This window comes from Trichomycterus rosablanca, chromosome 3 (genome assembly GCF_030014385.1).
Source record: "Trichomycterus rosablanca isolate fTriRos1 chromosome 3, fTriRos1.hap1, whole genome shotgun sequence".
Lineage (NCBI taxonomy): Eukaryota > Metazoa > Chordata > Actinopteri > Siluriformes > Trichomycteridae > Trichomycterus > Trichomycterus rosablanca.
In genome coordinates, this window is record NC_085990.1 from 2,593,085 (window position 1) to 2,609,195 (window position 16,111).

The 16,111-nt window shown below is 43.7% G+C and overlaps 1 protein-coding gene across 1 annotated transcript in view; it reads left to right on the forward strand.

The window, feature by feature from the left end:
- Nucleotides 1–16,111, forward strand: part of gon4lb (gon-4 like b) — a 32,096-nt gene that overhangs the window by 8,907 nt on the left and 7,078 nt on the right. Inside the window, 15 exon segments of the mRNA XM_062992423.1 lie at nt 760–973; nt 1,228–1,329; nt 2,794–2,834; nt 2,932–3,047; nt 4,037–4,238; nt 4,327–4,413; nt 6,102–6,276; nt 6,510–6,660; nt 8,091–8,241; nt 9,487–9,574; nt 9,577–9,599; nt 10,771–12,507; nt 13,375–13,660; nt 13,798–13,961; nt 14,810–15,007. Coding sequence (XP_062848493.1) covers nt 760–973; nt 1,228–1,329; nt 2,794–2,834; nt 2,932–3,047; nt 4,037–4,238; nt 4,327–4,413; nt 6,102–6,276; nt 6,510–6,660; nt 8,091–8,241; nt 9,487–9,574; nt 9,577–9,599; nt 10,771–12,507; nt 13,375–13,660; nt 13,798–13,961; nt 14,810–15,007 — 3,735 coding nt within the window.

The window sequence follows — 16,111 nt, forward strand, 5'->3', positions numbered from 1 at the left end:
GATAGATAGATAGATAAAGACAGACAGAATGGTAGATAGATAGACAGTTAGAACGATAGATAGATAGATAGATAGATAGATAGATAGATAGATAGATAGATAGATAGATAGATAGATAGATAGATAGACAGACAGACAGACAGACAGAACGATAGATAGATGGATAGATAGATAGATAGATAGATAGATAGATAGATAGATAGATAGATAGATAGATAGACAAAGACAGACAGACAGATAAGTAGATAGACAGACAGACAGACAGACAGACAGACAGACAGAACGGTAGATAGATAGATAGATAGATAGATAGATAGATAGATAGATAGATAGACAAAGACAGACAGATAAGTAGACAGACAGACAGACAGACAGATAGAACGGTAGACAGACAGACAGACAGACAGATAGATAGATAAGTAGATAGATAGATAGATAGATAGATAGATAGATAGATAGATAGATAGACAGACAGACAGACAGACAGACAGACAGACAGACAATCAACAACACTTTCACTACGTAATAGAGACATTGCTGGGGTTTCTGCTGTCAGAAGTGCTGGTGTTAGGAACATGGACTAGGTGTACATATAGAGTAAGGTAATGACAATATCAGAGCTGGTCCCGCTTTTACAGGCAAGTAAAGGTACCTCTTACCCTCAGTAAAAACTTCTAACCCACCTACATTTAAAACATGGCTGCTACTTGTAATTTCTGATATAATTGTTGAGAATCTTCTCACACTCTGTCTGTCCAGGCTCTGAACAGTGGCGAGGACGCAGAGCGAAGTTTAGTGGCGTGTCGGACACGGTCCAAGCGTCCGTTGACTGATGTACCACTGGACCAGCTGGAGGCTGAGCTGAAAGCACCCGACATCACGCCGGACATGTACGACTACTGTTCAGCACTGGAGGACAAAGAGTGGACTCATTGGCTGCAGGGGCTTATGATCTCAAATCTCGACAACGAAGGTCAGAGACTTAAAGAACCAACATAAATACATTATGGAGAACGTACAGACCAAGATCGACACACTAACACTTAATACTAGGAGAAGAGGCCACCAAAGTGTGTAAAACACGATGTTAAAATCTTAATAAATAAATAATATAAACAAGTCCATGTCTTTCACTGTGGTACTTAATAAATATTGATACTGATGCCGTGTTTTTATTCTTACTGTTTTCCATGCCCCCCTTTTTGTTTTTTATTATCTGCTGTCCAGAGGAGGGTGACGACGACGACGATCCTGAATATAATTTCCTGGACGATCTGGATGAGCCGGATTTGGAGGATTACCGCAACGACAGAGCGGTTCGCATCACCAGTGAGTTCAGCAAGCTGCTTAAACTGAATTGTGCATTGATATCCACTCTTACTTGCCACTTCATTAGGAACGTTGCATATGAGATCCTGCTGACACTAAGGGCGCATTCATCTGAGAAGCGGCAAAACCGCTTTTGCGCCGACCATGTCGCCGTTTCCTGTGAAGTCTTTGCCGTGTTTGCCTCGCGATTTTTGAGCATGCAGTGGCGCTCAAAGTTCACCCGATTGAACTTGGACCCAGTGTCGCCGCTGACCTTTTCAAAGCTCCTCCAGTGAGTCGGACTGTTTTATATGATGCGGTAAAAGCGACTCACTTAACGTGCCTTATTGTACTAAAACATCGAGCTTATAGTGGAGAGCAGTAATGATGAAGAGGAGTTTAGTGCTCCTGTCTCCTTCTTTTACTACATTAAACCACGTTAAGCTTTATTTTCAACCAGAAGCGTTTTACACTCTGGGAGAAGCTGATTCTGATTCTCAGCATTTCTCAGAAGCTCGAGCTGTAACACAAGTTTAAAAGTGAAACAGTCGTGGCCGCTTAGGTGGCGCAGCGGTAAAGTACGCTAGCGCACCAGAGTTGGGTTTCTAGATACTGCCTTTCCGACTGGGTTGGGCGGCAGTATGAACAACGTTTGGCTGTTGTTCAGGGTTCGTGGTAGAGTCGGAGCATAGGTCCTCGTAACTGGTACGACTGCGGCCCCTGCTGGTTGACTGACGGCGCCTGCACAGGGCTGAGGAATAACATTGAGGAGGGTGTGACCCTCCGTGCGCAGTGTCGTGCAGGTGAAAAATGCAGGCTGTACTGACTGTACGTGCCGGAGGGGGCGCAAGTCAGTTGAGTGGCGTCCTCAGTCAGCGGCAAAAGGGTCGAATCAGTATAGAGGAGCAATCGGGGTAATTGGACACGACTAGAATAGGGATAATAGTTTGCCGCTTCTCGTGTGAATGCACCCTAAGAGATGTTGGTTCATGATGTTATCGCTAAAGACTCGTTCCAAAATTGCTGTATTTGATTTAGATACGTTGACCAACTAGACTAGGGCCAGTGATAGCTCAGTGGTTAAGGTACTGGACTAGTAAACAGAAGGTTGCCGGTTCAAGCCCCGCCACCACCAAGTTGCCACTGTTGGGTCCCTGAGCAAGGCCCTTAACCCTCAATCGCTCATTGTGTAAGTCGCTTTGGATAAAAGCGTCTGCTAAATGCTGAAAATGTAAATGTAGACCAGTGAAGGACACTAAACATGTTGTGTTTTGGAACCAGTGTGAGCTGATCTGGTGGTCTTTATTTGATGAATTTGAATATTGTGGCCATACAGGGATGTACACGGTCAGCAAAAATATTCATCTAGGCTGTGACATTCAAACGATGATCATTTGGTACTGGGGGGCTCAATTTTGTCAAAATAAGGAACAAATTAAATGGTTTAATCGATTCGTAATTTGTTTTTCTCTTCTTTTTCTGCAGAGAGGGAAGTTAATGAGCTCATGGACGAGCTGTTTGAGACGGTAAGTTGATTTTAAAGGATATACTTTTAAAATCTTATAATCTTATAATGATATTCAGTCGTAGTTTCCTCTGTCCCCTTTTTTTTTTTCTTCCCAGTTCCAGGATGACACAGAAGCAAACGAGAATGACAAGGACCGTGAGGGGGGCCAGGAGCGGGAGGCAGAGGTGGAATCGCAGAGCACTGCCAAGTTTAACGTTCCTCGAACCATTCGGTACTGCACATCTCATCTCTCCTTTATGCTCACATACATTTATGGACCGGACTTTTATAGGTCTTTTAGTGTTGACACAGTGTCTTGTCTAGCATCTTCTGCTTCCTCACCACTGCCTAATGCTGCCATTTTCGGTCCCTTGAGCAAGGTCCTAAACCCTCCAGGATTGTGTTTGGTCACAATTATGGATCATTCTTCACCGGACGCTGATGGCGAACATGGCACGCTAACTGTAAACAATAGCCGTAGCAACAACAGGTTGAATTCCTGATGCCGTTTTTGCTGTTTTTCCACAAGACCACTTTAAGAACAATGCTGCCTGTATTGTGTTGCTCCAATTACCATTCTGTTAGATAAAATAAAAATGTTAGATGGTAAATAAAACAGTTGGCACAGAAAAAGCCATGCTAAACCCCAAAAACCTGTGAAAATAAATAGGTCTTGAAGTTGGATTTTAAAACAATCAGCTGTAGGGGACGCCTTAATATAAAGTGACAAGCTGTTCCATAGTTTTAGGGCAGCCACAGAGAAAGCCCGGTCACCTTTGGACCTCATCTGAGTGCTTGGGACAACTGGTCAGAAGAATATGAGCAGATAAGATTAGATACGTAGGATGCGGCTTCACCATGGAGAGCCTTAAATACGAATAAAATAAACGACGGGAATCGTATATTTTTAAAATTGTGTTTTGGCTGCAGGGGTAATGTAAAAGAATCATTTAAGGATTATTAGAGAGCACACACGCACAGTCCTCCCTTTGGGACAGAGCAGCAGAGTAGTGCTGTGTTCTGTTTGGGTAGGGAGGCAGAGAAATGTGCTCAAGGTCTGACCTGTCTTACAGGAGAGCAAGAGCAGGTGTAGATGCTAGAGCTACACATCATGCGTCCAAACGCACCCGTTTTCTAAATTGTGTTTCCTGATGATGGGATTAAACTGACTAAGAAGTAAATAAAAAAAACTGTAACACTGTGCGATCTGTGTGTGTCCAGATTCGAGGAGCCGCTGGCCAATATGTTGACCGCGTGCAGGCGTACAGTCCGGGAACAGCTAGATGCTCTCCAGCAGCGGCGGGAGCACCAAAGTCGAACGAACAGCGACGTACCGGTGCCCACCATGCTGCTCATTTCTCCTCCCAGTACCCTGGTGGTGACATCCACCCAGAAGCGCCAGTTACAGCAGCAAATCCAGCAAGTGAGTGGTCAATTCTCACGTCATAGGAGGTCTGTAAAAGTAAAACGGACATTATTACATGACCTCAGTCTGTGTATGTGTGTTGCAGCATGTGCAGCTTCTGACAGAAGTGAACATGCTGTGTAGCGGTGTGGAGAGGCTGCAGAACCAGGCCAGCGCCACCAAACTCTTCTTGGTAAGTATTAAAAACCATATTTTTTTACTTTATCAATCAGTATTATGACTAGTATTAGTTTAAGATACAGTTTAATGCAGAGCTGGCTGAACCTTAACCAGCCTGAGGAGAAAAGCCTGCTCACGTTTTTTCCCAGTGCTGTGATTCTGCCAAATTCAGGAATCTGTGGTAAAAACAGTGAACCTTTTGCACAAGGTAGCATTACATACATCTGCTTCCCGGTTAACATTGTTTATTTCTGGCTAGAGCTTGTTATGCAACTAGACATCTAATCTCTCATTTATGTACAGTGTTATTTATATTTAGTGTTACTTGTATGTATTTCAGTGTTTTCTACTGTTATTTATGTTTAGTGTTATTTATATTTAATATTATTTCAATCTATTTTATAGTGTTATTTATGTTTAGTGATGTTTTAGTGTATTTTATAATGTTACTTATATTTAGTGTTATTTATATTTAGTGTTATTTATGTTTAGTGATATTTATATTTAGTTTTGTTTTAGTGTATTTATTAATGTTATTTATATTTAGTGTTTTTTGGTGTATTTATAGTGTTATTTATATTTAGTGTTATTTATGTATAGTGTTATTTACATTTAAGGTTATTTATATTTAGTATTATTTACATTTAGTCTTATTTATATTTAGTGTTTATATTTAGTATTATTTATATTTACTGTTATTTACATTTAGTATTATTTATATTTACTTTTATTTATATTTAGTGTTGTTTATGTATAGTGTTATTTACATTTAAGGTTATTTATATTTAGTGTTGTTTATGTATAGTGTTATTTACATTTAAGGTTATTTATATTTAGTATTATTTATATTTAGTGTTATTTATACTTAGTGTTTATATTTAGTATTATTTATATTTACTGTTATTTATATTTAGTATTATTTATATTTACTGTTATTTATATTTAGTGTTATTTCAGTGTATTATGTAATGTTATATATATTTAATGTTTTTTTTTTATATTTAGTGTTATCCCAGCATATTCCATATAGTTATTAATATTTAATATTTTTTAAAGTGTATTCTATAGTGTTACTTATATTTAGTGTTATGTATGTTTAGTGTTATTTATATCTAGTGTTTTTAGTGTATTTATATTGTTACTTATATTTAGTCTTATTTATAATTAGTGTTATTTCCGTGTGTTTATTAGTGTAATTTTTGTTATTTTAGTGTGTCTTATAGTGTTAATTATATTTAGAGTTATTTCAGAGTATTTACAGTGATATTTATATATTTAGTGTTATTTATATTTAGTTTTATTTATATATAGTATTATTTATTTTTAGTGTTATTTCAGGTTATTTTATAGTGTTGGTTATTGTACAGTATATGTATGTATTGTTTTCTTTGTTTGACTACTAAACAGTTTATACAACAACAAACTATAAAATACACTGAAATAACAATAAATATAAATAACACTATGCACAAAATTGATAGAAACTATTAAAACAAGTGAAGAGAACAGATGTCTAGATGTGTATCAGGCTCTAGCCGGAAGTGAACAGTCATGTTGCTGACGTACGTCACACGACATTGTGTAAGAGGTCCATTAAAATGATAATGGAAACCTTTCCAGTGTGTCTTGTTTAATGATTGTATTTATCCCTGCGTACGTGTCTGCAGTTTAAAACCGAAGTGCACGATGCTTTTCTTGCAGACAGAGTTGCAGTCGTTTGCAGACAGAGCAGACCAGGTAAGAGCGGTGGTTGAGCCCGGGTTCAGAAGTGCATTTAGGGTGTGTAACCTCCATCCGTCGCTGGACTTGCTGGACGAGCTGAAGAAAACACAGTCTCCTCACGCTTCACTGCCCAAATGTCCACGATCACGTAGCGGTAAGATGCACAGCAGACACGCCATCATTTCTTGTTGACCTTTTGATGTAATTTAATTAGACCTTTGAATTCACGTCTGCTTTGCAAGATAAACGTAACGTAACCAGGAGCGTGATTTACGTGAGACATTACGTGCAGCTGGGAAGAGGCTGGATGAGCAATATTTAGTGTTAATTTTGCCTAATGTGTTGTTGTGTGTATAGATAACGGCTGTGTTCTCTTCACCCCTGCAGTGCACAGGTACCCCTTCCTTCCAGCACATCTGGCCTGGCTGTTTGCCACTCGGTCAGTGTTTCTTTACCCAGAGTTGCTGCCTCACTGCAGCCTCGACCCGTCCCTGCAGCCTCCACGCAACAAGAACATCTACACTAAAGGAGAGGATGGGTACGCTCCTAATTTAATTATGCAGAAATTACTGCAATAATGATTTATAAAATGCTCAAAATCTAAATATGTCAAAATCAAGCTTTTAGAATGCTTAAAGCCATAATATTTCAAGCTGGTCACTTCATGTTTTCTAGATACTTAAGTGCAGGTCGGGGTTTGTGCAGCGAACAGTGTTTTAGATTTTTATTTGATCTCTTCCCTTGCTCTATTCTTTTATATATCAAGGACAAATGGCAAAACAAATGGAACACACACAAGAAAAATAAATTACACTAAGCGAATCCCATAAAAAAAAAGTACGCTAGTGTACCAGAGTTGGGGTTTCGAATACATCGTATCGAATCTCAGCTCTGCCTTTCCGACTGGGCTGGACGGCAGCATGAACAACGATCGGCTGCTGTTCAGGGTTAGAGAGTAAAAAGTCGGATCGTAGGTCTTCATAACCGGTGCGACTACGGCCCCTGCTGGATGACTGATGGCGCCTGCACAGGGCTGAGGAATAATGCTGATGGGGGGTGTGGCCCTCCGTACACAGGGTCTAAGAATAAGCACACATGTATCTGATAAAAGGTGAAGCATGCCAAACACTACGATGGCGGATTAGGGCCACCGTAAAAAATATTTGTACGTTTTGATTTCGAGAATAAAGTCAAAATTATATAGTAAAGTGGAAATATTATGGCCAAAGAGTGTGCAGTCGTCGTAGGCTTGTCAGTTCAGAGAAGTTACGTGTTACTGTGGTTATCCAATAACCCGTGATTATTCTGGGGTGGTTGTTTGTATTGTACGCTTCCATCCACATGACATGACGACTAAACCCGTCAATGCAGCCATTTATAGCGATGGCATACAGCTTTAATTCATCATATGAGTCCATAAGGCTCGGCTGAAGCACCGGCGACGACGCAGACACCGAGCGCACCGGTGGCCACGTTCTTCTAAATAAACACAGTTCATTGCAAAGCAGTTTCAGCGTCCTCACACTAATAACAAACTGGTGCTGATGTGCAGGAGATTGAGGATTTATTTGTGAAACCAAATTTTAACACGAGGAGGTCAATGTGGCCATCATATCTCCACTTTAATCTCGAAATCGAAAACTTTTCTTTAAAGTGGCCCTAATACGCCGTCGTAAAAAACAGCTTACAATAAAACATTTGATCCTGAAATGTATCATTTATGACCGCAAGAGACGACAGATCAGAACAGCAAAGGATGACGGAACTTTTTAACAACACAAAAGCAAAAACGTCTCAAACTCTCTCAAAATTCCTGTCAATAACAGCTTAGGCAACACATATAATGGACATACATAGACGGACACAACTTCACTAAATAAAACAGCGAATAAAATACATCACACTAAACTAAACTTGCTTTATTCTTATTTAATCTGGGTGGTGTTTGTTGTTTATTCCATTTTCCAGTCTGATTGTCCTCGGTTTAAAACACTTCAGCGAGACGGAGTTCCCGTACCATCTGATGAGCCAGTACCTGATTCAGCCCAAAAGGGTGGAGCAGCTACGGGCCCGTGTGAAAGACATGTCCTCCAACAAGGCTGCCGACAACATTATCAAGGTGCTTTGTCTAATTAACGTTTTTTTCCGAGTGACCCACGGGCAACACAAAACTGATTATTTTTAATTGATAAATTGTGGCAATCTGGTCCCACGGTGGTTTACAAGGTGTAACGTAAAGCCTCCACGAGGGGGCGTCCGTGTATGAGTTTATTTCACGTTTGTGCCTGTTAAAATTGGTTGATTTAATTATTATTTTTCTCCGAAGACTCACTACGCTCTCTAGACTCTCTAAGATCCGTGTTCAGACCATGGCGGTGCTATCGGTCGCCCAGCCATCTGCGTCTGAGCGCGGTGGCCGAAGCCCTGCGATCGATTGCCGCCTTGTCCAGGTTATTCCTGCCCTGTGTGGGTTTGATTCATTGGATGAAAGGCAGGAAACATAGGGACAGGACACACACACACACACACACACACACACACACACACACAGGGTCTGCCTACTACCTACCTGATCAGCTGCCTCAGTACAGAGGATTCTAATAGGACATTGAACTTATATGGCAGATTATTTAGACGCTCTACTTCAAACCCACTAGCACTTCAGCTAACGTCTCCCTCCGTGTCCCGAAAACGGTTAAACCGTCCCGGATGAGCCCCAATTTACAAATAAATGACTCTTGTATAATTACACCTTTGTACAAATTAAACATCAATGAGAACGCTCCCTCGTTTTTCAGTCGGATCATCACTCGGAATCAAGGCGCCTCAGTAGGAGCATTTTAAGGGATCTAGGAATTTAGACACGCCCTCTTCTCGGGAGCTTAGGATGACTTAAAATTTGTCAATGTAGAGACTCACTAGGTTTTCAGATTTACATTTACATCTTCATCGTTTTATCCAAAGCGACTTACAATTATGACTGAAGGGTTAAGGGCCTTGCTCAGGGACCCGACAGTGGCAACTACTACAATTACTAGTCCAGTACCTTAACCACCGAGCTATCACTGCCCAGACAGACCCACAGTCACACTCACAGTTGGTCTGACTACCTGCGGGCGGAAACCGGAGCATCCGGAGGAAACCCTCACAGACACAGGGAGAACATGCAGACTACACACAGACGGCCAGGGAATCGAATTCAGGCCCTTCTTTCTGTGCAAGACACATGATTGACACTTGTCAAGACTAATCACTATAAAGGACCCCACCCTGTCCGTTTTTCACATAGTGGTCAAACAGTGCACAGGATGCCTTAAATAAGTGAATGAAATCATGATTTGATCTGTTTTGATTTCCTTCTCAGTCTTGCTGCCAGCAGCGTACAGTCCCTCCTCTACCAGTGGCCTGCTGTCCAGTCATCCCAGGGGAGGAGCGCCCCCCTGTGGAGAGAGACACATTATGCCAATCTGGCTCCAGGTAAACGTTCAGTAAACTGTACTCTGTTAAAGAGCCCTGTTTTACACTTCGCTGTATTTATTTTTAATGACTGAAGATCAAGTTTACAGTATAAGTCCTTTTGTGAACTTTTGTATTGTCCACAGTGATTATTTCCACTTATAGATACGACTTGTTTTGCTGTTGAGGTGCAGTTTAATAGTCAGACAGTTTGTATCTGCAGATAGAGGGGCTCTGCTTTAAATACTGGCATCAATTCGTGCACAGCCGTCTCCCAAGTGCTGACTTGTTAGCCTTATGTCTGCGCATCATTGGTGCACAAACTCTCATGGCCACAGGACGCTTTTGTATTTCATTTTATTGAATCGCTTCATCCTGGTCAGGGTCCTGTCCAGTGGCAAGTCCAGTTCCACCGGAGACGCTGAGCTGGACACAGCCCAATTCATCATAGGGCTTCAGGTGGTCAAACTCAAGGCCCGTGGGCCAAGTCCAAGTCAAAATCGTACATAAACTGCATCTCCCACAATGCATGCCGATTTTGTGACCCGCAAAGTGACCCCCCATCCCGTCACTAGATGGCAGTGTTTCCACATCAGCGTTTAACTGAGGCGGTTTTCCAACAAGTGATGCTGAGAAATATTTACACATGATCCAAAAATGTACCAGAAGGAGGAAATTTAATGAAAGATGTGAAAGCGAAAGCAAGTTTGTGCTTCAGGAAGAGAAAGCGGTGCGTCTCTCGTGTTATGAGGCCGTGTCTGTGGTAAAGGAGTACAGTACAAATGTAGATATACGTTATAAAGATATACGTTATAAGAAAAACAACAAATTGTCCAAGACAGCTGGATACGTTACAATCGGCCCTTTGAGGGCCAACATAATGCAGATGTGGCCCTCTGTGAAAATGAGTTTGACACCCCTGGCCTAGTAGGTAGAGCCCGGCTTCCAAACTAGCTAGGATCTGTGGAAATAAACAAATAAAGGCGTTCCATCTGCCATAGATTATTAATATTGATTATTATTCATTTTCAAAAGCTTCTGTAGTACTTACTGTATAATAGATAGATAGATAGATAGATAGATAGATAGATAGATAGATAGATAGATACTTTATTAATCCCGAAGGAAATTAAGGATGCCTGTATAAATGCCCGTATACTGTATAAATTATTTTTACTATTTATTTTTACAGAAAAGTTTGCCATACATACATAAAGCACTATTCGAGAGCCAATCAGAAGAGAGCCCATCATCACATACCCTTATTTTTCCTGAGAGAACACCGTACCCACGATGCCTTCCTCAAGGTCTGACTCTGCAGCTGCATCCCTCGGTCAAGCGCCCGAGCTGTCCCCGACCTCCCAAACCGCGCCCGCTGCACGGTTTTTCACGCCCAGCTTCTACACCCTTAGCAAAAGCCCCCGTTCATTTATTACCCCAAGTCCCAGCAGCTCTTCCCTCTCAAGGGCTCCTCTTGTTAACCCCGAGTCCTTTCATCCCGGTCAGCGAGGCCAAAGTGAGCGCCGGTCCTGCTCACGGGACCGTCCCGTTGAACCGAGTCGCTCCTATTAACTTCCAGTATGTCGTTCCACAGCTGGGTTGTGTAAACCCTGTCGAGCCTCCTGCCAGTTTACCTCCAGCTGTAGTACACATAGCTTCAACTCCAGCTGTTCCCTGTAACACCACAGTTCCCACTAAAGACGTGCCAAAGAAAGCAGACGTGCTCAGGAATCAAACCGGGCCTCGAAAGCTGCTCCCGATCCAGCCGTCTCCTCTCAGTCCGGCCCAGATTATACCGTCTAGCTCAAGACCGGAAAACCTGGCGAATGCCGTCCCGTCCGTGGTCGTCATACAGCCTCCTTCCATCCTGGATACCTTTGTCCATCCACAAATCATCAAATCCAGCACCTCACTACCTCAGAATCCATTTGTTCAACCGTCTCCTCCACTCCAAACTATCAAAAGCGACGTGTCAGCGTCAAGCCATGAAGGTTCCTCGTCTTTAAACGCTAAGACGCTAGAAAATCGTACTGAAAATCTCATCCCTCGTTCAAAAAGCAGTGTTTGCAGTACAGTTGATCTCCCAGCAGATAATTCCCAGTTTGTGCTGGTCCAGGCGGCTCCACAAGGTGGAACACCACAGTTTTTCCTAATGCCCAAAACCAGTCAACACACAATCAAACCAGAGGCTTCTCATATTCTAATCATTCCAAATACCAGCGATAATTTGTCCTTGGTGAGGGTTGGACTCCCCTCAGAGGCTGTCGTGAGCCCAATCAAGCCTCCACCAGGTACAGACAGGGTGGAGGGAGAACTGTGGAAGGAGGAGGTGGACACAGGAGCTGAGGTGGACGTGGAGGAGATGGCGAGCGCTCTCTTTGGAGCTCCTTTTCTCCCAGAGAAGTCCGAGAACTTTAGAGAGGAAAACATGGACAGCTCCAGGTGTGCGGAACATATAGAGGAGCTAGAAAAGCTAGAGCAGATAAACAGCCCCTCCAGCGAAGAGGATCATGGGAGTCATATCGAGAGTACTCATCCCTCTGCTAATCCTAACAACATAGAAGAACCGAAGAGCAGTGAAGACGGCAGACGGACGTTTCCAGGGCTGCTGAGTTTTGCTTCCGGTTCTGAAAACCAGGAGCAAGTTGGTGGAGGTCAGGGAGGTGGTGAAGACAGGAAGGAGCAAAAGGAGCATCAGAATGAGAGCGGAGGAGGGAAAGATAGGGATATAAGCGAAGGAGGGGAGAAAAGAGGAGGTGAAAATGGCCAGGGCAGTGCTGGAGGGGATAGAAACGACGAGGAGAAGGACGGAGATGGCGAGCGCGAGGACGAGGAGGAGGAATTCGACGAGCTCACGCAGGACGAAGACGAGGAGGAAGTGATGTCGTCTGCGTCGGAGGAATCGGTCCTCTCGGTACCTGAACTGCAGGTTTGTGCTGTTTTTCACACTTTAATATATATAAAATACCTGACACATGGTCTTTTGGAAGACTGTGCAAAAATCCCCACAGACACACTCCAAAATCTTGTAGAAAGTCTCTTGTCCAGTGCCTGTGCCTGACCTCACAATGCTCTTTTGGAAGAATGGGCAAAGATTCCCACAGACACACTCCAAAATCTTGTAGAAAGTCTCTTGTCTAGCGTCTGTGCCTGACCTCACTGTGTTTTTCTGGAAAAATGGGCACAAATTCCCACAGACACACTCCAAAATCTTGTAGAAAGCTTCTTCCTGGGTCTGTGCCTGACCTCACAATGCTTTTCTCAAAGAATGGGCACAAATTCCTACAGACACACTCCAAAATCTTGTAGAAAGTCTCTTGTCCAGCATCTGTGCTTGACCTGACAATGCTCTTTTGGAAGAATGTGCAAAAATTCCCACAGACACACTCCAAAATCTTGTAGAAAGCCTCTTGTCCAGCGTCTGTGTCTGACCTGACTGCTTTTGTGGAAGAAGGGGCAAAAATTCCTGCAGACACACTCCAAAATCTTGTAGAAAGCTTCTTCCTGCGTCTGTGCCTGACCTCACAATGCTTTTGTCAAAGAATGGGTAAAAATTCCCACAGACACACTCCAAAATCTTGTTGAAAGCCTCTTGTCCAGCGTCTGTGCCGGACCTCACAATGCTTTTCTGCAAGTGTGGGTAAAAATTCTCACAGACACACTCCAAAATCTCTTTTTTAAATACCGTTTAATACCAGGCTTATGGTCAGGTGTCCAAAATACTTTTGACCATGTAGTGTATTTGTACAGAATCATCAGGGTTATCATTTGTCAGCAACGTGTCCTCTCCGTACAGGAGACGATGGAAAAGCTGACGTGGCTGGCATCAGAGCGGAGGTTATGCGGGGAAGGCGATTCGGAGGAGGAGAACTCGCCAAACTCGCCCGCCTCCCCGACCTCGCCCACCTCCCCCATCTCTCAGAACTCACAAGAGGAGAACTCTGACGACGAGGACGACGGGCCTATGAAGGGCGAGGAGCTGGAGACTGCCGAGGGAGAGGAGGAGAAACTGCCCGAAGGAGACGCGCCGCAGGAGGAGGACCCTCCGCAGGCCAGCGGGAAGGGGGCCGGGCGTGGCCGAGGTCGGTTCCAACCCTGAACTTTTATTGCTTCGGATTTAAACTGCTAGTTATTCAAATGGCTCGTTTTTTATATTTTTAAGCTGTATGACTGGATAAACGAATGGATTTATTTATTTATTAATAATCACCTCGGGCAGGTCGCGGTCGCCCCACGCCTCGCAGTCTGAGGAAGAGCAGACGGCAGGACCGGGCCAGTAAGGACACGTCCAAACTGCTGCTGCTCTATGACGAGCACATCCTGGAGAATGATCCAATGAGGGACAGCAAAGACATCGCCTTTGCCCAGGCCTACCTCAACCGAGTCAGTGGACTTTAACTTTTATATTATTTTTATTTAAATCTTCCAAGCAGAACAAACAGAACATCCCTAACCCCTATATAGAATTACAATAAAGGCAGAAATAAGTAAACCAGCCCATAGACAACACATCAAAGGAATAAAAATCCCTCATGGGCTCCCTATAAATCCATAAACGGTGTTCCATATTGACTCAGCGTTCACAAATGTGGCTGCACTGGAACACCTCGTCTTCTCAGCCGCCACCATGGTAGAACAAGAAAAGGCCTTCCCCAAACTGTTGGTGCAAATTTAGAAGCCTATTATTATACTTGTCAGCATTGGGTGTCCCAATACTTTTGTCCATATAGTGTAAGTCCTGTTATGGTATGCATGGCTCTGACGGGCGGCGTGATGGCTCAGAGCAAGAAGGTCCTGGGTTCGATCCCCAGGTGGGGCGGTCCGGTCCAGGTCCGGTCCAGGTCCTTTCTGTGTGCAGTGTGCATGTTCTCCCCGTGTCTGTGTGTGTTTTCTTTCGGGAGCTCCGGTTTCCTCCCACAGTCCAAAGACGACACACAAGTGAGGTGAATTGGAGATTTGATATTAAACTTGTGAACGGATGAATCTTGTGTAAGTTCCTGTCATGAATGTAACCAAAGTGAGTAAAACATGACGTTAAAATCCTAATAAATTAAATAATTGAGCACCTTTTATAGTAACATAGGACAAAACCAAAATAAATGAGCAAGAGCCGGGGAGACTGATGGGTACAACTGTTTTAGTCCTTATCTGTTCTTTAATTGATTTATTATTATTTAACTCTATCTCTCATTCAAGACCTTGACGTTATTTCCTGTCGTTGTGTTCCTCAGGTGCGGGACGTCCTGCAGGACACTCCCGGTAAGATGGAGGAATTCCTGAGTCTGCTGTTCGAGTTTGAGCAGGGCGCGGAGGGTCGAAGCGCCGTGGAGCTTTTCTCTCAGCTTAAACCTCTTCTGAAAGACTGGCCAGACCTGCTGAGGGACTTCTCTGCCTTCCTTCTTCCAGAGCAGGCGCTGGAGTGCGGCCTGGTAAACACACTTTATTCTCCACTTGAACAACAATAAAGGGTTTTTCCTTTTTTTGTCATTTGCTCCCGATGTACTCATCCCCGATTCCCTCAAACACACCACGTTACTTTTGAGACTCCGCCCCTCTCAGGTGAAAAGAAGCGTCCCATCGATGGGAAATACGAATAAAGAAATCCTCGATCTCCTGCACATCAGCAGTTTGTTATTAGTGTAAGGATGCTGAAACCGCTCAGCGATGGACTGTGTTTATTTAGAAGGACGTGCGCCACCGGTGCGCTCGTCGTCTGCGTTGTCGCCTGCACTTCAACCGAGGCCCCAACACCTCATGCGCATGGACTCGTACGATAGACTAAAGCCGTATGGCATCGCTGTAAATGGTTGCATTGACGGGTTTAGTCGTCATGTCATGTGGATGGAAGAGTACAATACAAACACTGACCCAAAAGTTAATCGCAGGTTACTGGATAACCACAGTAACATGCACTGGAGGCCGATCCAGGTACTGAGACGCGTGCTTCTCTGCACTGACAAGCCTACGACGGAGGTGGATTGTTGTTATTATTATGCAGTATCATACACTATATTGCCAAAAGTATTCCCTCACCCGTCCACATCATTGAATGCAGGTGTTCCAATCACTTCCATGGCTACAGGTGTATAAAACCGAGCACCTGGGCATGCAGACTGCTTCTACACACATTAGTGAAAGAACGGGTCGCTCTCAGGAGCTCAGTGAATTCCAGCGTGGTACCGTGATGCCACCTGTGCAACAAGTCCAGTCGTGAAATTTCCTCACTACTAAATATTCCACAGTCGACCCGTCAGTGCTGTTATAACAAAGTGAAAGCGATTGGGAACGACAGCGACCAAGTGTTACCACGTAAAATGACAGGGCGGGTCAGCGTGATGGTGAGGAACATAGTGCGCAGAGGTCACCAACTTTCTGCAGAGTCGATCGCTACAGACCTCCAAACTTCATGTGGCCTTCAGATGAGCTCAGGAACAGTGTGTAGAGCTTCATGGAACGGGTTTCCATGGCCGGGCAGCTGCATCCGAGCCTCACATCGCCGGACGCAGTGGTGTAAAGCACGCCGCCACCGGACT